The sequence below is a fragment of the Lepidochelys kempii genome, chromosome 1 (assembly GCF_965140285.1).
Source record: "Lepidochelys kempii isolate rLepKem1 chromosome 1, rLepKem1.hap1, whole genome shotgun sequence".
Taxonomy (NCBI): domain Eukaryota; kingdom Metazoa; phylum Chordata; order Testudines; family Cheloniidae; genus Lepidochelys; species Lepidochelys kempii.
This window is the reverse complement of record NC_136380.1, coordinates 227408950-227429538: the sequence shown is the minus strand read 5'-3', so window position 1 is coordinate 227429538 and position 20589 is coordinate 227408950. Positions and strand designations below refer to the sequence as shown.

The window sequence follows — 20589 nt, the reverse complement described above, 5'->3', positions numbered from 1 at the left end:
CCCATGTGCCCCTACACCCCCACTCTCCATTCAGCCAGGCATAACTGCTCCTGTCCCTCTATGTCCCTGCACCCCCACACCCTGCCTCAATGTTATCACCCCACTAGGTCCTGTGCCCCTGCTCGTTCTCCCCCCCACTAGCCCTTCTGAACCCCAGTCTGTGTGACACCCCCTCCCCCAGCAGCCCAGTGTGCCCCACTTTGTCCAACCCCCCCATACCCCGAGCCTCCTCACCTGGCCCCGCGGGCCGGGCTCTATGAGGAACCCAGCCTCCCTCTCCCTCACTGCAGCGGGCAGCTCCCACTTGTGAGCGGCTGCCCTCTCTTCTGGCACCACCTCCTGGGGAATAGGTGTAATTACAGCTTCCCGTTCCCTCTCCCTCACCATCCATTATGGCGGGAGGCGGGGAACCTGCGGGGGGGGGGGGGGGAGGGGAGACACATTAATTCCGCACCTGCGCAATGGGGCAAAAATCCCCCCCCAGAACTGACGTGTCCCAGGCCTGGCCCTTGAGCTCGAGCTCTCAAGGCTCAGCCCTGGGCGGGGTCCTGCTGTTGGCTGACCGCGCACCTGCCCCTATCCCCCCCCGGAGAGGAGACGTGCACCGGGGGCGGGGGCTGCAGGGTGTTCAGAGCCAGAGCAGGGGGCCAGCCTCCCCACGGAGGAGAAGGAGGAGGCGGGACAGGGCGGAGCCGGACCGAGCCATGGGCTGGCGGCCGGGCCCCCGGGCGAGGGACGGTGTTTGAGAGGACACGGGCCGGGCGGGGGAAGAAGCCGCCGCGAGGCCCCGCCCCCTCTTGCCGGCGCCCTGAGGGGTGAAGCCGAGAGGGAGGCGCGCTCGGATAACGGCGCAGGAGCCCGGCAGGTTTGTGGGGCGTTGCCCGTCATCCCACCTCCCCCTCCCCCTCCCCCCAGGTCAGGCGCTGCCTCCTTGGCCCCGCGCGGCGGAGCCCGGGGGTGGGGGAGGGGCTCGTTCTCTGCCGCTCACCGTGAGCAGGGGCCGTTACTGCCCCGGGGCGCTGCTGGGAACGGCCCCGCCGCGGGGAGTTCCGCGCGCAGCGCCTCACCCTGCGGGGGGCGGGGGCCTCCTGTGACGCGGGCCTGTCCCCGCGCCATGGGGGCACAACGCTCCGGGGGCGCTGCTGCCCCACAGCAGCCGGGGCCGCGGGGGGGCGGGGGGTTTGAGCTGTCATGGGTCAAAATAGCAGCCGTCTTCTCCCACTCCACGACTTCTACTTTTAGACCAGGTAGGTGGGCAGAGTCATCCCTGAAGTAGGGATAGCTCAGTGGTTTGAGCATTGGCTTGCTAAAACCCTGGGGTCTGAGTTCAATCCTTGAGGGGAACCATTTGGGATCTGGGGCAGAAGTTGGGGATTGGTCCCGCTTTGAGCAGCGGATTGGACTGGATGACCTCCTGAGTTCCCTTCCAACCCTGGTATTCTATTCTATGAATTCCTCTTACCCGGTGCCTTTCCTGAGCAGATCAGTGCTGGCCTGGCTGTGCGTCTAAGCCAGGTTTTCTTTGGGTTAAAAAAAATTGTAACATGCGTAAGTTGAATGCGTGGCTGCAGATACCTTTGGCAGGGGGATGAGTGACTGACATTTTATGCAGACACTGAACAGGGAAATAATTCAGAAACAGAGTTCAGAGCCTTTTGGAATGTTTCAGACTTGGCTATTGCACTGCTGGTAAGACTGAGAAACTTCTCCCTAAAGAGGAGTACAGGAACTGTTGCCTGCAGGAGATTATTGGCCTAATACTGACCTATTCTTGTTTCGGAGCAAGTTAGTGTGTATGTGGGGAGAGGGGAGCAGGGGAAGGAGGCACAACTTAAATGCATTTTCTGCTCTGCTATAAACTCTACTAAGTATTGTCTGCAGAGCTCTTTCAAATAGTCAACTAGCACGCTATCTGATTACCCAACTTCCAAGCCGAAGTGCCCACTGCAAGGAGATCCACCAAATAGAGAACGGTTTCTTGAGGGAAGAGGATACCAAGCTAGAATAATGACAGGTTTCAGAGTAGCAGCCGTGTTAGTCAGTATTCGCAAAAAGAAAAGGAGTACTTGTAGCACCTTAGTAGAGACTAACAAATTTATTTGAGCATAAGCTTTCATGAGCTACAGCTCACTTCATGCATCCAATGAAGTGAGCTGTAGCTCACGACGGCTTATGCTCAAATAAATTTGTTAGTCTCTACTAAGGTGCCACAAGTACTCCTTTTCTTTTTTGCAAGCTAGAATACATACTAAGGACCAATTAACCCTCAATGAGTTTGAATCAGTCATACAAGTAGAGGCACTGGAAACTTTGAGGGTCTGAGGCATGAGGGATATGAGTCACCAGTAGAGACCCAGTCCAGTATGAGAGATAGTAAAAAGAGTTGGGCCAACTGCTGATCAGAATAACTGATGATTCCTGCAGAGAAGACCATCTATCCTAAAGAAGCCATAGGATTCTCAGGAAATCAACACTGAATACTAACTCCTATTCCAGCTCTAGCCTCCCTTTTTCTAGGCACGGTCACTGAAGAAGACTTGACAACATCACCTCTATTGGTATCTTGGATCCTTCAAAGTCAGAATCTGTATCAGGCAAAGGCACAGAGATTACTCTAATAGCAGTGATGAATTACCTCCTTATGGCTATTAAACTCTGATGTAGATTACTTGCTCTTATGCACACAGCTCTTGAGAAGCAGAAAGTTGCTATTAGGTATCATCATAGACTATCAGGGTTGGAAGGGACCTCAGGAGGTCATCTAGTCCAACCCCCTGCTCAAAGCAGCACCAATCCCCAACTAAATCATCCCAGCCAGGGCTTTGTCAAGCCTGACCTTAAAAACGTCTTAGGAAGGAGATTCCACCACCTCCCTAGGTAACGCATTCCAGTGTTTCACCACCCTCCTAGTGAAAGAGTTTTTCCTAATATCCAACCTAAACCTCCCCCACTGCAACTTGAGACCATTACTCTTTGCTCTGTGATCTGCTACCATTGAGAACAGTCTAGATCTATCCTCTTTGGAACCCCCTTTCAGGTAGTTGAAAGCAGCTATCAAATCCCCCCTCATTCTTCTCTTCTGCAGACTAAACATCCCCAGTTCCCTCAGCCTCTCCTCATAAGTCATGTGTTCCAGTCCCCTAATCATTTTTGTTGCCCTCCGCTGGACTCTTTCCAATTTTTCCACATCCTTCTTGTAGTGTGGGGCCCAAAACTGGACACACTACTCCTGATGAGGCCTCACCAATGTCGAATAGAGGGGAACGATCACGTCCCTCGATCTGCTGGCAATGCCCCTACTTATACATCCCAAAATGCCATTGGCCTTCTTGCCAACAATGGCACACTGTTGACTCATATCCAGCTTCTCGTCCACTGTAACCCCTAGGTCCTTTTCTGCAGAACTGCTGCCGAGCCATTCGGTCCCTAGTCTGTAGCGGTGCATGGGATTCTTCCGTCCTAAGGATGATTTAGTTGGGGATTGGTCCTGCTTTAAGCAGGGGGTTGGACTAGATGACCTCCTGAGGTCCCTTCCAACCCTGATATTCTATGATTCCAAGGACTCTGCACTTGTCCTTGTTGAACCTCATCAGATTTCTTTTGGCCCAATCCTCTAATTTGTCTAGGGCCCTCTGTATCCTATCCTCTACCCTCCAGAGTATCTACCTCTCCTCCCAGTTGAGTGTCATCTGCAAACTTGCTGAGGGTGCAATCCACTCCATCCTCCAGATCATTAATAAAGATATTGAACAAAACTGCCCGAGGACCAACACTTGGGGCACTCCGCTTGATACCGGCTGCCAACTAGACATGGAGCCATTGATCACTACCCGTTGAGCCCGACAATCTAGCCAACTTTCTATCCACCTTATAGTCCATCCAGCCCACACTTCTTTAATTTGCTGGCAAGAATACTGTGGGAGACTGTGTCAAAAGCTTTGCTAACGTCAAGGAACAACACGTCCGCTGCTTTCCCCTCATCCACAGAGCCAGTTATCTCGTCATAGAAGGCAATTAGATTAGTCAGGCATGACTTGCCCTTGGTGAATCCATGCTGACTGTTCCTTTCCTGATCGCTTTCCTCTCCTCTAAGTGCTTCAGAATTGATTCCTTGAGGACCTGCTCCATGATTTTTCCAGGGACTGAGGTGAGGCTGACTGGCCTGTAGTTCTGCGGATCCTCATTCTTCCCTTTTTTAAAGGTGGGCACTACATTAACCTTTTTCCAGTCGTCCGGGACTTCCCCTGATCTCCATGAGTTTTCAGAGATAATGGCCAATGGCTCTGCAGTTACATCTGCCAACTCCTTTAGCACTCTCGGATGCAGTGCATCCAGCCCCATGGACTTGTGCTCGTCCAGCTTTTCTAAATAGTCCCGAACCACTACTTTCTCCACAGGGGGCTGGTCACCTCCTCCCCGTGCTGTGCTGGCAAGTGCAGTAGTCTGGGAGCTGACCTTGTTCGTGAAGACAGAGGCAAAAAAACCATTGAGTACATTAGCTTTTTCCACATCCTCTGTCACTAGGTTGCCTCCCTCATTCAGTAAGGGGCCCACATGTTCCTTGACTTTCTTCTTGTTGCTAACATACCTGAAGAAACCCTTCTTGTTTCTTCTTAACTCTTAACATCTCTTGCTAGCTGCAATTCCAGGTGTGATTTGGCCTTCCTGATTTCACTCCTGCATGCCCGAGCAATATTTTTATACTCTTCCCTGGTCATTTGTCCAATCTTCCACTTCTTGTAAGCTTCTTTTTTGTGTTGAAGATCATCAAGGATTTCACTGTTAAGCCAAGCTGGTCGCCTGCCATATTTACTATTCTTTCTACACATTGGGATGGTTTGTCCCTGTAACCTCAATAAGGATTCTTTAAAATACAGCCAGCTCTCCTGGACTCCTTTCCCCCTCATGTTATTCTCCCAGAGGATCCTGCCCATCAGTTCTCTGAGGGAGTCAAAGTCTGCTTTTCTGAAGTCCAGGGTCCGTATTCTGCTGCTCTCCTTTCTTCCATGTGTCAGGATCCTGAACTCAACCAAAGCCTTCTCTCCGACACCACCTATGTAGCCATTCGTTGACTTCCACGATTCGACGATCTCTACCCAGGCCTTTTCCTTCCACGGGGAGGATGGACGAGAAGACCACTTGCACCTCAGACTCGTTTATCCTTCTTCCCAGAGCCACGTAGTCTGCAGTGATCCACTCAGGGTCATTCTTGGCAGTATCACTGGTGCTCATGTGGAGAAGCAGGAAGGGGTAGCGATCCAAGGGCTTGATGAGTCTCGGCAGTCTCTCTGGCACATCGTGAATCCTAGCTCCTGGGAAGCAGCAGACTTCTCGGTTTTCCCAGTCAGGGTGGCAGATAGATGACTCAGTCCCCCTGAGGAGAGAGTCCCCGACCACCACCACCCACCTCCTTCTCTTGGGAGCAGTGGTTGTGGAACCCCCAACCCTAGGACAGTGCATCTCATGCCTTCCAATCGTCGGAGTCTCCTTCTTTCTCTTCCCTCAGATGTATCATCTAGTCCACTTTCCGCATTAGTACCTGTGGAGAGAACATGAAAACGGTTACTTACCTGTATCTGCGTTGCTGGTACATGAACGCTCCCCTTTCTTCTTTTGGAGGTCACATGCTGCCAAATTTCTTCACCATCCATCTGTCCCTGCAGTGCAGCCTGCTCTGAATCTTCAGAACGTTGTGTCTGTAGAAGCATATCGTGACGTCTGTCCAAGGGAGGATGATGTAGTTAAATTAACCTGCCAAAATGCAGTTCTGGGATTATTTGGGGTTTAAATTGTCCAGAGAAGGCTGTTGGGGGGAGACATAGTTTTGCAAAGGTTACTTTTCAGCATACATCTTGAGATTGTTGCAGTAGGATGGTACTTTGGACCTTAATCTTGGTAAGAAAACTTCTTGGAAGGAGAGAATTCTATCAGTTTGCTATTCCAGGAGAGGAGGGGGGGAATATTTTCCCAAATAAAAGAACAACAAGGGAATAGCTTTCAGGGCAGGCAGGATTGGAAAGAGCAGATTATTTGATGAGTGGAACCAAATGAGACCAGAATCATGGTTATTTACATACTGTCTTTGTGTTTTCATATACTTGATATTTCATTTTTCTAATATATTTTTCCTTATTCTGAGTATAGTGCCCTCAGTTTTAAAATGTTTTCTTGATTCCATAGTCTTGTTTTTATAGCATATTAATTTCAGACTAAATTATAATCTTGGTTGCACCAGTATAAATCTAGAGTAACTCCATGAAGGTCAGTGGATTAATTCTGGATTTACATTGGTTTAACTGAGGGAAGAGGTTACAGCTCACGAAAGCTTATGCTCAAATAAATTGGTTAGTCGCTAAGGTGCCACAAGTCCTCCTTTTCTTTTTGCGAATACAGACTAACACGGCTGTTACTCTAAAACCTTTGTATTTAAGTGAATAAGTAGCTTAAACTGGTTCTGCCCTCCAATCATGCTGTATTTCAGTGAATTGTGTAAGAAAGATAATGACCTTTCCTTTATCTTCTGTGATCTAAGGATTTGCAGGATAGGTTTTTTTGTAGGAGTGTCCAAATGTGACTACTATCATGAGCAAGTTTTGCATGACAACCTGAAATGTTAATTTAAGAGCTATAACAGAGAAAATTGCTTTAGGGCAGACATCTTAGACACTTTTTCTTTTTAATGTTTTCTTATCCTAACTTTTGTTAGGTACTCTGCATGTCTCAAACTAAGTGTTTGTACTAGTGAAACATAGCATACCAGAAAGGTAAAGTTCTTAATTTGTAGCATACTTTACAGGTAAAGTTTCTTAATTTGTTTATGGCCTCCTGCATAACTTAAAAATTATAAATTTGTCTTCAGGGAATGAGTCATGTTCGCAACCTTGAGATGTTTTGGACTGTTTTGTTTTTATTGTAGCAGAAACATAATTTTAGTAATTGTTTAGTAATAGCTTAAGGGCTGGGCTAGGTAATTCTTCAGAACTTGAAATATTCTATAAACCTTCCTGATACCAAAAAAAAAAAAAAAAAAAGAGGAGTCCTTTTGGCACCTTAGAAACTAACAAATTTATCTGGGCATAAACTTTCGTGGGCTAGAACCCACTTCATCAGATGTATGAAGTAAAAAGATACAGGAGCAGGTATAAATACATGAAAAGATTTGGGTTGCTTTACCAAGTGTTAGGTCAGTCTAACGAGAGAACTCAATTAACAGCAAGATATCCAGGGAGGAGAAATAATTTTTGAAGTGGTAAGAGAGTGGCCCATTACAGACAGTTGACAAGAAAGTGTGTGTAACAGTAGGGAGAAATTAGTATTGGGGAAATTAAGTTTAGGTTTTGTAATGACCCAACCACTGCCAGTCTTTATTCAGGCCTAATCTGATGGTATCTAGTTTGCAAATTAATTCCAGTTCTGTAGCTTCATGTTGGAGTCTGTTTTTGTAGTTTTTATTGTTGAAGAATTGCCACTTTGAGGTCTGTTGTTGAGTGACCAGAGAGATTGAAGTGTTCTCCGACTGGTTTTTGAATGTTATAATTCATGACATCTGATTTGTGTCCATTTATTCTTTTGCGTAGAGACTGTCTGGTTTGGCCAAGGTACATGGCAGGGGGGCATTGCTGGCACATGATGGCATATATCAGATTGGTAGATGTGCAGGTGAATGAGCCCTGGATGGTGTGGCTGATGTGGTTAGGTCCTATGATGGTGTCCCTTGAATAGATATGTGGACAGAGTTGGCACCAGGGTTTGTAGCAGGGTTTGGTCCCTGGGTTGGTATTTTTGTTGTGTGGTGTGTAGTTGCTGGTGAGTATTTGCTTCAGGTTGGGGGGCTGTGTGTAAGCGAGGACTGGCCTGTCTCCCAAGGTCTGTGAGAGTGATAGGTCGTTCTTCAGGATAGGTTGTAGATCCTTGATGATGTGCTGGAGAGGTTTTAGTTGGGGGCTGTAGGGGACGGCTAGTGTCTTTCCTCCACTTGCCACTCAGATTTGGGGTTAAGGAAAGGACAAATATAACTTTGAAAAAATTGCTTTCTCTCTTCTTGAATCTAGAGGTAGGGCAGATCCTCAGCTGGTGTAAATTGTCATAGCTCCACTTAAATCAATTGACAACTTTGAAATCAAAGTTCCTCTTCTGTAATTACATTAGTTTTACTGTCTGTGAGAAGTCGCACACAAATTGTTAATTTAATAAATTGAAAATGCAAAGAAATGGTCAAATACATCAATATTTAATTTTGGCAGTAATTGTTGCACATTTTTTAGGTATTGCATATATAAACTGAGGTATTAAGAGTTGCTAATCTTTTTAAAATAGGGTTCAGAGATGGACTCAGAAGAAATGACAACCAACAGAAGTGAACAAAAATCAAGGTAAATATAATGGTAACTAGTGTGTGTGAGAGAGGGTAGGACTTCTGTTCTTTGGGGATCACCCACTGAGACTCTTGAGTCAAAGGTAACTGGGAGTGAGGATGAAGCTTTCAAAAATTCCAGATGCACCTTTGTGAAAAGTTATAGATCATAGTTGCTGCTTTAGCCTTCCAAAATTTTTAGTACACTGTTTTACTTTCCTTCCTACTCTTCCTTCCCCTCCCCGCCCCCCACTTATTTAGACTCTTTTAGGTGTGGGTTTTTTTTTTTGTTGTTTTTTTTTTTAAACTATCTATATGAAAACTCAATAAGTTAACAAAAATGTGCAAAAGTCAAGGCTACCAATGAAAAAGCCTCGAGTTAATTACTGTCCATGATGGTCTCCCTTTATATTGGCTGAAGGGCAACATGAAAATAGTTTCAGTACAGGCTATGACAACAGCATGAAGAAAAAAAGAAAAATTATTGGGAGAGAAGGTTACTTTATAAAACTACCCAAAAAATCCAAACTTTTAAATATTTTTTTAAATGTTTAAAAATGGCACCACATATGCTCAAAAGTCTGTAAACATTTGCCTGAGAACAAAACTTTTCCATTGCCAGTATATTTCATACTTGGTTAAGCTGTTAGTGAGAAATAGGTAGCATGTATGCCTGGAGGAAACAAACAATTTGTGTGTGCTGTAGCAGAAAGAAATGTGAGCATAAAAGCAGTATTTTATTTGTCTAAACCAGCTCTTTAGCCACTTTAGTTGTTGCTGTACCTGACGCAATTTCAACAGGGATGTTTAACTTGTTGCTTGTAGATTCAGATAATGTCAGTTGCTCACCCACCCCTAGCAACGATATAAGGGCTGTTTTAAGAGTTAAATATTATAGACCAAATTTAATGTTGAATATTTGTCAAATTATTTTGTTCTTCCACATTATTGAAATATATTCCGCATCTCTATCAGATAATCTTACCAGATTTTTTCTCAAATTTGTAATGTGCATATGATGTAAATAACCAGAGCTTTGTAGATTGTGTCTCTGGTAACTTTGTATTCTATAACTATGTGGAGTTTTAACAGAAAAAAGGGTCTTCAAGCTTGCCTGCTGAAGCCAAGATTAATGAGAAGCTACAAAACTTCAAAAATAAATGAAAAAGAAATTCAGGAAAGAAGAATTTTTCTTTAATTGTATGAAATAATTGAAAATGAGGCTTCCCTCCCTCAGTAATTCTATCTATTTTACCAAGCCTTCTGCATTCAGGGATGATTTTGGACTAATGGAGATGTTTCTTTACAAAGTCCAGTTTTACTTTGTTTTGCGGAAAGCCTCCCCATCAGACTTGCCTGAGAACTCCTTGTGCTTGCTGTTATACAGCTAATACCCAGGGGCAGCTCATGCAGGCAACATTTTGGGGTGAACCTGTGTTTAGAAAGCTTCAGGTGTCACATAGCTGTGGAGGAGATAATTATCATAAACAGAAAACAGCTGAGGGAGGTGTTTAGGGGAAGGGGAGCATGTATGTGACTATCTTTCACACCACAACTGTACATAAATTCACTGTCTGCTGCAGCACTTGATTAACATACAGATGCAGATGAACTAGAACCTTATTTCTTTGTCTCTTTAAAATATTTCAACTTAGTCATTAGGGTCTGTATATTTAGTAGATCTTTCAATGGTACTATGAAGTACAGCTCTCTTAAAAGAACTTCTGAAAGGATGAGTAGGTGGCCCAAAGGATTGAAAATTGGCGACAGATTGTTGCATTTCTAGATTGCCAGTTTAAATCCAGCTAAGTATATTAGTGAGTATAAGCTATTGCTACTTTATAGCTGTTAAGTAAAAGTAAATTATGTGAAATTAATTTGGTTTGAGTACAGTTCTTGATCACAAATCCCAGTTTGCAATATTTGTCACATTAGTTGCAGTCACAGCATACAGGCCAAAGATAGAGTAGTAAGAGGTCTCATACCCATTCTCCCATCCTAGATGTGGTCTCTCTTGATTAGGGCTGAGGTACATTGACCTCTCACTTTGAGAAAGCTTGTTGCTGCTGCTGCTTGGCCAAAGCTGATCTGTTGAGAAACAGAGTATTGCTACTCTAGGGCTGTCAATTTGGCACTTGTTACAAGCACTAATAGTTCACATGGACACACTAAATTGCTCTTCTATCAAAATCCTAAGAAACTATGACAAGATAACATAGTGTGTAGAAAATGTAGATCTTCTGTTTTTATTTTAGGAAGATTTTAAAAAGTCTAATAAGGAAGCAGCCTTGGGATCTTCTTTTGGTAATTGGAACCGGAGTGAGTGCTGCTGTAGCACCAGAAATACCAGCACTGTGCTCATGGAGGAGCTGTATTGAAGCTGTCATTGGAGCAGCTGAACAGCTGGAAGTGCTTCATCCAGGAGACGTTGCTGAATTCCGCAAAAAAGTGATCAAAGACAGAGACTTGCTTGTAGTTGCACATGATCTCATAAGAAAGATGTCCCCAGTGAGTGTGTATAGTACTTATTATTTAAAGACATTATTATAATAGTAGTATTCCTAGGTTTTGAGCCCTTTGGGGGCAGAAAGAGTCTGTTTTACTATACAGTACTTAGCACAATTGGGCCTTGATTTCTAATAGGGACTTGTAGGGGTTACTGCTCTGTGTGTGTGTGTGTGTATTTTACTTGCATTAATTTGAATGTTTTATTTCAAACCTCGCTGAAAGCTGTGGAAACACATTATGCTTATGTTATGATAAGTCAGTCTGTCAGTGTTCTGAACTCAAATAAGAATTTATAGCTTTGCTGACTGAAACCAGAGATTGCACAGAAATGTTGACAGACCTTGACACTATTGATAGCCTTAAGTTGTCACAGCTCCATTCATTTCAAATAAGGAAAGTCCCCACCCATTCAATGTGCATCTATGCCACTGATTTTGAGATTGAGAAGTTTTGTTTGGGAAATCCATTAAAAACAGCCTGAAGTCATCTTCCAGTAGATGCATTGAGAATATAGAGGGAGAATTTCAAACATATATAGAGATATACTAAGCATAATACTCCCATCCCATCCCCTCAGGGAAAATCCTGCATATACAGATGGGCTTTGCAGCTCATCCTAAAGATTAAGAATCTCTGGTTTGATTGAGCAAAAGTGATTTCCTGAGACAAGGACTCTCTGCAAGCACCCCAGACTTTAAATCTAGGGAATGGTAACTAAGAGGCAATGACAGCACTTGTGATTTCATGAAGCTAGGACCCTAACTGTATACAGCTTCTAAACATGAACATCAGCACATTGAATTGCACCTGGAAGTGATCAGGAAGCCAGTGCAGTCTATGGAACTCTGGTGTGTTGTGAACTCCCTCTGGTCTACCCCTCATGGAGTTTGGGCATTAGCTAAAAGATGAGTGGAGCACATTTTAATATTTCCGTTCGGAAGTGGCAGAGGAAAGTTTAACTACAGAAGAGATCCCCACCCCCACCCCCAGGCCTACACATTGCACAAGTTGATTCCTGTCAAAAAGCTTTAGAAAAGTGGATGACCTTACTATATGAGCTGTATAACTAATAGAGGGATATGTGAAGCCATTCAAATTTATCTCTGACATTTCAAACCATAATATTTTATATACTATAGGAGCTGTCTAAATATGATAACTTTAGTAAATTCCTTTTAAAGAAAAGTATTGGGACAAATGGTTAAGGACCATTGCCATCCTGCTAAAGGCAGTTACAGTACTTACCTTTAACCATACACCATGTTTATTTTTTTTCTTCAGCGCACAGGTGATTCCAAGCCCAACTTTTTCCAGGATTGCTTAATGGAGGTGTTTGATAACTTGGAACAACACATTCAGAATCCTGTTGTTCTACAGTCAATCCTCAGGCTAATGGAGAGAGGCACTATGGTCCTTACAACAAACTATGACAATTTACTTGAGATTTTTGGTCAGCAACAGGGTAAACCTATGGAGTCTTTAGACCTGAAAGATAAGGATAAGGTATGATAAGGCAATGAAATGTCAAGACTTCTTATAGGAGAAAGGAGTTGTCTTGTGCTTTTGCAGGTTTTTTCACTAGTTACTCATTACTACTTAGTTTTCTGTAAAGCTTTTCAGTGAAGTAAAATAATAGCCATGGACAGAAAGTTTTCATTGTCTGGTTGAATAATGTGATACAATTTGCCAGAAAATACCAATGGTAGATTTCTTATATACAGTACAATTCATGTGGATGAAGTAATTGTAACAATCACAAATGTAACTTAATCTAGTGAAGTGATTAGCTCATCACTCATACACTGGAAAGGAAGACTCAAAGATGTCTGACTGGTGTGAAGATTTTTCTGTCTGTTTTATTCTTAGTGTCTTATGTTTTTGTAAAAAGCTAGAATAAGTTTATTTTGGTCAAAAGCAAAAAGCCTTTAAAAGGTTGTTATTTATATTGTATTCTAATAATTTTACAGTCTATAGTTTAGGAACTTCTGTTTCAAAATGTTAGTAGTTGAACTGTTTTTTTTCTGTAACCTGTGCAAGTGGTGGCGTACACAAAGGGCAGAAACGATCAACTGTGTTTTACATGTTTGGGCACTTGTACAAGAAGATAGTTTCCCCTTTTTCAGTAGTATAGTATAATCCAAAGTAAATATTACATGCATGATTTGCTTTAGGTTCTTCAGTGGGCAAGAGGTCATATAAAGTATGGAGTTCTTCATATTCATGGCTTGTATACAGATCCCTGTGGAATGGTGTTGGATCCTTCAGGATATAAAGATGTTACTCAAGACCCCGAAGTAATGGTATGTGTGACTTTTCAAGAACATGCTGTGTTTTGCCAAACTGAGTTTTCCATTTCCTCTTTTGTGTGTGTGAAACTTTAAAAAAATGTTTTTACTTTGACCCATGTGTCTTTGGCCAAATAGTTAACATTTTTTTTTGTGATCTTAATGTTCTTAACAGGAGGTTCTGCAGAACTTGTATCTGATGAAATCCTTCTTGTTTGTGGGCTGTGGAGAGACTCTGCGTGATCAAATATTCCAGGCTCTCTTTCTGTATACTGTAAAGAATAAAGTAGATTTAGAACATTATATGTTGGTGCTTAAAGAAAATGAAGACCACTTTTTTAAACTCCAGGCAGATATGCTTCTGCATGGAATAAAAGTAGTATCCTATGGAGATTGCTTTGAATCTTTCCCGGAGTATGTCCAAGAGCTAACTGCTCAAATCTGCAAGCAGAGGAGTCCAGGTATTTTTGTTTTGTTATGTTATGTTGAACTTCTGTGTGTGCAACTGAATTTCATTCTTAGTATATTCTTTGTACAAGTGGCACTTGATTTGAGATGTTAATCTAATGGGTAGTTATGAGTGCATGCATGAAAATCTCTGCTTCTGATTGACATACAGAGTAGGAGCATATAATAACAAAATTGTAACTGAATTTTTGTACATTCAGATGTTTGGATTTCTTGTAAATTTACCCTTCACTCTGAATTTCCTGCTTGCTTATTGTATTTGCCAGCTATAGTGTGGTTGTAAGGATTTTTTTCCTTAAGTTATTAATGTGTGTTCTCAAACTTCACTTTCATTAAGTGCAGTACTCCAGATTAAAATATTCGGTTGTAGGCATTATGAGTTCAGAGAAGATAGCAAAAGTGGTTAAAAAGCTGTATGGATTGACTCAGTGGGGGGAACAGTGTGAGAACAATTTATCTGAGCATCAGGAAAAAACTCTGTCAGACTGAATAAGCTGCAGAATAATTTTCCAAGGGTAGCAGTGAAGCCTTATTGCATGGGGCATTTAAAACTAGATTAAGGTAAAACTAAAAAATGTCCTGTATGTAATGGTCCAGTATTGGCAGAGAGATGAACTACATTAATTAATCTTTACATCTGAGTCTATGAATTCTGTTTCAATCTTATTGAAAACTTATCGAAGTAATTAGTCTTTTTAAAAAAAAATACAAAAATAAAAAAGGGAGACAGAGAAAAAATATGACAAATATTTTAGAAGTTCTTTTCCAGCAATCTTCTTATTTCAAGTGTTAGTGCATAGATGAGGTTTATTCTACTGTGGCCTTCATCAGGACACTTTGGAGAAATATTAACAAAGGAAACTAACTTTGGGTAACAGATAATTATTTCACAGCTGTTCTCTGTTATGTCTGCTAAACTGTTGTGACTAGAACTCTGTCAACCTGATTATAAAACAGTAAGTTTAAAAAAAATCAAAGTGCAGGTGGATGTAAGTGGGGTAATGATTTCTGGAATCTGGCTAAGACTATATGTTTAGAACAGAGATTAGGTGAGGAGTGGATTTCTCCAAGAAGGCCATTGAAACCTCTAGGTCTTCAGGAGGCTGGGTATGTAGGACATCTAAGAAAACAATGGATGTGTTGTTTGATTACATCCTACTGGGACACATACTGAAAGGCAGATCTTTGCAGATATTGGCTGTAAACTTGAGTCTGTCCTTTAGACGTATTTCTACCGGTTAATGCTACACACAATCTTTTTCTCTTTTTTAAAGGTCTGAACAGTAACTGATGGCTAGTCAGTCAGATGCAAACCAAACATTGATCTGATGACAGCCAGTGTAACATGCTGATTAAAATCTGAATTAAAAGGGAAAATGCCACGCACACACATCAATGGGTGGAGAAACTTGCTGGGGCCAGTGGTGAAAGGGGGACAGTCCCAGTAGCAAGGGAGGAAGACACTCACCAAGGGACAATAGGTAGCTCTTCCCCCTCCCCAGCCCCCCTGGGAGTCTCTGGCACCCAGTGGCCAGCTGGGGAGAAAGGTGCTGATTAGTGACAATTCCCCAGCTCCCAGGATTTAGCCTCTTTCAGCTCCATTCCAGCAGGCCCCACTACCCACCCAAACAGGAATGAGAACGCTGCCTGACAGATGCTGTGGGTCTAGCCCCGGGGTAGGCAACTTATGGCACGAATGCCAAAGGCAGCATGTGAGCTGATTTTCAGTGGCACTCAAACTGCCCGGGTCCTGGCCACCGGTCTGGGGGGCTCTGCATTTTAATTTAATTTTAAATGAAGCTTCTTAAACATTTTAAAAACCTTATTTACTTTACATAAAACAATAGTTATATATTAAAGACTTACAGAAAGAGCCCTTCTAAAAACTTTAAAATGTATTACTGGCACGCAAAACCTTAGAGTGAATAAATGAAGACTCGGCACACCACTTCTAAAAGGTTGCCGACCCCTGGTCTAGCCAGTCGCCTGTTTAAGAGCTCAGGAAGGAACTTTTTTCCCATGGGCTAATTGGCAGAGGACCAGGGAGTATTTTGCCTTCTTCATGGCATCTTCAATCCACAGTGAGTTGAGTAAGAAAGTGCTTAGTACCTAACCGAGGTACTGGGGTGGAGTTGTTTATATGTCACAACTTGCGGCTGGTTACCTGTGTGGTTAAGAGAATAAAATGAATGGTTCCCAGAGGTAAAAGACTGGAATTTTGGTAATGGGCCTTGGGCTCATGATAGGTTCAGACTTTGTGGGCCAAGGTCAGACCTTGTGGCCCTTGAAGGCTGAGGACCCCACCCTGCTGCATGCTGAGTCCCCCTCATGAGGTGCTAGGACTCGGAGAGAGCCGAGTCCTAGGGGGTAGGCTGAGGAGAGCCAGCCCCATGTTATGGGTTGAATGGTAAGGAACCCTGTAACTCTGGCACCAATTATGTATTATATAGAAAGGAGCCCTGAAATCCCCATACTGGAACCAATTAAATGTCTGGTGTGGGAGAGCGTGGTGATGGGCACGTAGCGCCCCTCCCCTGTGTTAAACTTTAATAAAAGTTGTATTCTGCCACTTAATTCCTCATTTTGCTGCTGTGTCCACATCAAACCATTACTGGCAATGACTGCAAGCTTAGACTACAACCTTGCAAACATGCACACAAGTAATCTTGTTAAATTCAGTGGGACTTCTCACATGCGTATGTGTTTTTCAGGATTCAGGCTTTAGTTTGAGCGTGTTTATGGGGCTAAAGAGTCTTCATTTTGATTTTAATCAAAAAATTTAGAAGGAACCCAAACTAAATTGATTACAGATATGGAAAGCAGCTTTTCAGGTTATACAGGTGGCAGTGAGAAATTGACATAACTTATTTGGTGTAATAGCCAGTCTCCTGGGTTTTGATGCAATGGATAAGTGTGTATCACAGCCTCATTTTTGTTTTTTCTCACAAATTAGCAATAGTTAATTGTCACTAAACTTTCTTCAGTCATTTAAGAGAACAGGATCATGAGCTAGTTTTACAAAGGTTGCATTACAAATATATTTGTAACAAGCTGTGCCAGTGCCAAAATTTTGTTACAAACTGATGAAATTCTCTCATTGGTATTAGCATTTTGAGACTACTTTAAATGTTATGTCCCCTGATCAATTGTTTGAAAATTCAGTGTGTTCAGATTCTGTTGTTTGATAGATAGATAGTTCTCTTGATTACTGTGCTACTCACTTTATAGAACTCTGCCTAGGTGTAATACTAGAGCAGTTTCCTGACTACCTTTAAAAGCCAAGCCAATGTTGGATATTGTATAATGATAATGTTGTAAGGTACTTGCATTAACCATGCTTTATTTCTAAAATAAAAGGGCTCGACTCTTAGTAGGTAGCATGCATTATATAAAAGATACAAATATTTCTCTAGCAACTATTTGATCTGGAGTGTCAGAATTTTATTCAAAAGCTATTACAGTTTTTTGTTGTTCTTTAGTTTACTAAAGAATATCCAGACTAGTTGTTCACAGTTGAATTGTTCTCTCTTTCTAGATGCTGATCTAGTGGATAGTACAACACTGTTGGGTAAAGAATATTTTTATAATACAGTTTTCAAAAGTAATAATGGGTGAAGTCTTATTCAGACCGTAAATTAAGTAAGAGATGACAGACATGATCACTGCAGAGCTGTGATTTGGCTATGAAAATCTCCTTGATTTTGAAATGTATGTGTGTTCCCTAGTTTTTTCCCCCACAAGTTGCCTTAGTGGTAGATTACTGTTGTCTTTCAGTTGCCATAAAAGGCAGACAATTCATGCTAATCAGACCGATTTAACCTTTGTGCAGTCTTAGCTTGCTTTAAAACTTGTCACTTTAATTTGCCAACCACCTATACTCCACCCTTTTGAACGCTTTCCATCGTATAGCTGGGACTGAACAAATTTCAGATTTAGGTACTGAGCACTGCTGCTGTTTTCTTCCCCCAAACAAATGTTGTGCAGTACAAGGATTAAATAGTGAATCTGAAAAGGCAGAAAACCTCAATCTTTAATCCTGCCTATTGCCACTTACTTTGATCTTCCCTAGGCCTCCTGTTTGTCAAGCAAGTCAAAGATGGTAAAAATCTGTTCAGCATTTGCTCATTCATGGGTGTACTCCCTCCTTATCAGAGATTAGGACTAATAGATTTAAACATATGATATAAGGGAGTTAATGTTAATATTAAAACAACACCATCAACTTAAAATTGGACTTCTGAGACTTCTTTAACTGCTATTGCTACAAATAACATCTAAAATTAACTGAAAAAGTAGAGTAAAATTCTCCTGTTGGTTTACATTGGACATTTTAAAGTACTTTGTGTCTAATTACTCATTTCCCATTATTTGTGTGGGTCTTTCATGCTGCAAGCAGAGAGAAAACATTCGAATTATAAAACCAGACATTGGCAGGGAGGCTTAGGGACAAGTGTAGGATCTAAAACTGTGTTTAACTCACCAAACTAACTAGATTTCATGCTTGTGTTCCTTTCAGATTAGTCACTAAATCTGTCTTTCAGAAGAGAGCAAACAAAGGGCAGTCAGAAACTGAAAATATGAAAACAAATCTTAACCCTGGTCCATATTGCACATTCACTTATCTCCTTGTAATAACTTAACCACCCAACCCTATATCACCAGCAAACTTAATACCCATCTTGCTCACGCTTTTTGGAAATATCCTGTATGGAGGTAAGAATGGTTCCTTAACATAGGCTAGTAGCTTTCCAAGAAACAAGTCTCTAGGCTCTGGGGAGAAGGATGTCCTGACTTTAAAGGGACAGCCTCCCTCTTACACTCAAGAACAGAAGCAGGTGCTGTGATGTGTAGTTCTAAGCAGCCCAAAGCAGGAATCCCTCTAGTGACTGTGGATCCCAGAGTTCTAAAGGGTAGTGTGCTCACTGCAGGAATGGAGCTTGTCATACAATATCACTGCAAAAGCAAAAATTTTATTCCTTCCGCTTTTCTTAGCCCAAATAGTGGGGGCCTAGTTTAGGTCCTGGTGTCCATTGTAATGATGGAAATGTCCACAGGTGCCTCAGGTCCAGAAGAATCCCTCACTCTGATGAGGCTGTGGAGGGAATATTTGACATCCTCTGGCCAATGGTGCAAACATATACTATTGGTCAGTAAATATTATTTATTTACCTATTCATAACTTTTCCTTCTCCCTTGTGGGCACCTGGTGCTCTGTGACCCATTATAATAGGGTTATTCCTTCTCATCTGAGAATAGAGGGCTTTTTTTTTAAGTGTCTCTAATTTCACAATGTATTACCAGCAGGTAGAGCTGTTTAGAGAACTGACTGCCTCTCTAATTTCCTGGCCAACTACTCAAACTGAGAAGACAAACTATAAAATCTGATTGCTAAACACTATGGAAAAACTATCCTGCTTAGAGACAGGCAATCTACTTAACCATTTATTATACAAATGGAAATGAAGACTTGCAGCAAAGTAGGATCATAGTATGAGGAAATCCCAAGATTATTTCCATCTCTCTCTGCAGGAAGGATTGAGAGATTTCTCCTTCAACTGGAATTTAATGCAGATTAGGTGATGCCCTGAGTGGTGGTCTCCTGGAGCATCAGGTGGCCATTTCACAGAAGGAAAAGTTATGGGTAGGTAAGTAAACTACTTTTCTCCCCAGTGGGCACCTGGTACTCTGTGATCCATTACAACTGGGAAGTACCCAGAAGTAAAACACACCTCCACAAATTAGAGGGAAACTTAAAACATCAAGTAAACAGGAAGTGCGAGTGTGCCACAAAGGTCCTATTGTTGCTTTTCATATGAATGATAACCAAATTCAGAGGGAATCTTAAGAATAGAGAGACCACCTTCTTAACTGTTTGGAACTATAGGAAGTAATTCTGATGAGCTTCTTGGGACAGCCGGTTCCCTTGAATTGAATGGGGCCTATCTGAGCTCTCTCCGTGATAGCAGGTGATCTTGTTTCCCATTTTGGAAATTCCATTTACAAATGAGGGTAGAGTACAGTGGTGCATCCCCACCATGGACAAGTTTCCACATTCAGATCCTGTTCTATAATATGAGTTCCTGGAAAGCAAATACTTGAGTTCCCAGAAGAAATGCAAATTGTGAAATCTTTCATTGAGCAACTAGACTAGGACCAATGCCTGATAAAATGCCTAGAGGTGGGCCAGATCCTGAGAGGGCACTGAGGCACTCTTCTGAAAACTGATGAAGTAGGGGGACTGGAGCAGCTGAAAGGTCTGGTCAGTGTATAGCTGTTATCTCAGAGAGGTGGGCTATCAGCAAGTCATTTATGTTGTAGATTGGCCATCAGAGTTAGCATCAAACTGGAGAGAAAACAAGGAATGGGAGGGAAGCCACACTGCCTGGAATTGGAAATATGTCAGCAAAGTACAGGTAGCAAATTGGCACGTGGGGACAAGTTTCATTGTAGGACAAAGAAAATACTGAGAAAAATCTTCTCAGAAAGGCCTGAACTCCATGTAGTACTAGGCCTTGTATACTGTAAAATGATTACCTACCTGTAGTGTAATTGTTCTTCAGTATGTGATGTGGGTGCAGACAGGTATTCTACTGAGATGTGTGTGCACCTAGCTCAACAAAGCCAGATAACTTTACATAGCAGTACCTGTAGAGGTGGCACTTGTACCCTCTTGCCTTTGCCCCTCTCATGGCTATATCAGGGTAGTGCAGCCTCAAATCCCTTCATTTCCTTTGCACTAAATGTGAAGAATAGAGACGCCAATGGAGAGGGGACAAAGTTGGGTCATGGTCTATACATCTGCACCCACACCTAGAAGAACAACTGCAGTGCAGGAAGGTAACCATTTTTTGTTCGAGTGGCTGCAGACATGTATTTCCTTCAGGTCACTAGCAAGTAATACTTGTAGGAGGTGGGCTCAGAGTCTACCTAAATAGCATCTGCAGAACTGTCCTCCCAAAGTTTTCATCTGACCTG

At 42.4% G+C, this 20589-nt stretch overlaps 1 protein-coding gene across 6 annotated transcripts in view; it reads left to right on the top strand.

Annotated features, from left to right (window-relative positions):
- The first annotated feature begins 562 nt into the window (after positions 1-562).
- FAM118A (family with sequence similarity 118 member A) overlaps positions 563-20589 on the top strand; it is a 31979-nt gene continuing 11952 nt past the window's right edge. Inside the window, exons 1-8 of one of the 6 annotated variants that reach the window (XR_012155484.2) lie at positions 784-865; positions 8317-8372; positions 10609-10861; positions 12143-12364; positions 13033-13161; positions 13322-13607; positions 17150-17182; positions 19144-19259. Coding sequence is in view for 4 of the 6 variants with exons in the window: in XM_073316057.2 (XP_073172158.1) it covers positions 8326-8372; positions 10609-10861; positions 12143-12364; positions 13033-13161; positions 13322-13607; positions 17150-17182 (970 nt within the window). In the remaining 2 variants the exon portion in view is untranslated. Of the gene's footprint in view, positions 866-1160; positions 1248-8316; positions 8373-10608; positions 10862-12142; positions 12365-13032; positions 13162-13321; positions 13608-17149; positions 17183-19143; positions 19260-20589 lie in introns of those variants that run through there. The other 5 variants (XR_012155485.2, XM_073316057.2, XM_073316020.2 and 2 more) reach the window with 5 other exon arrangements.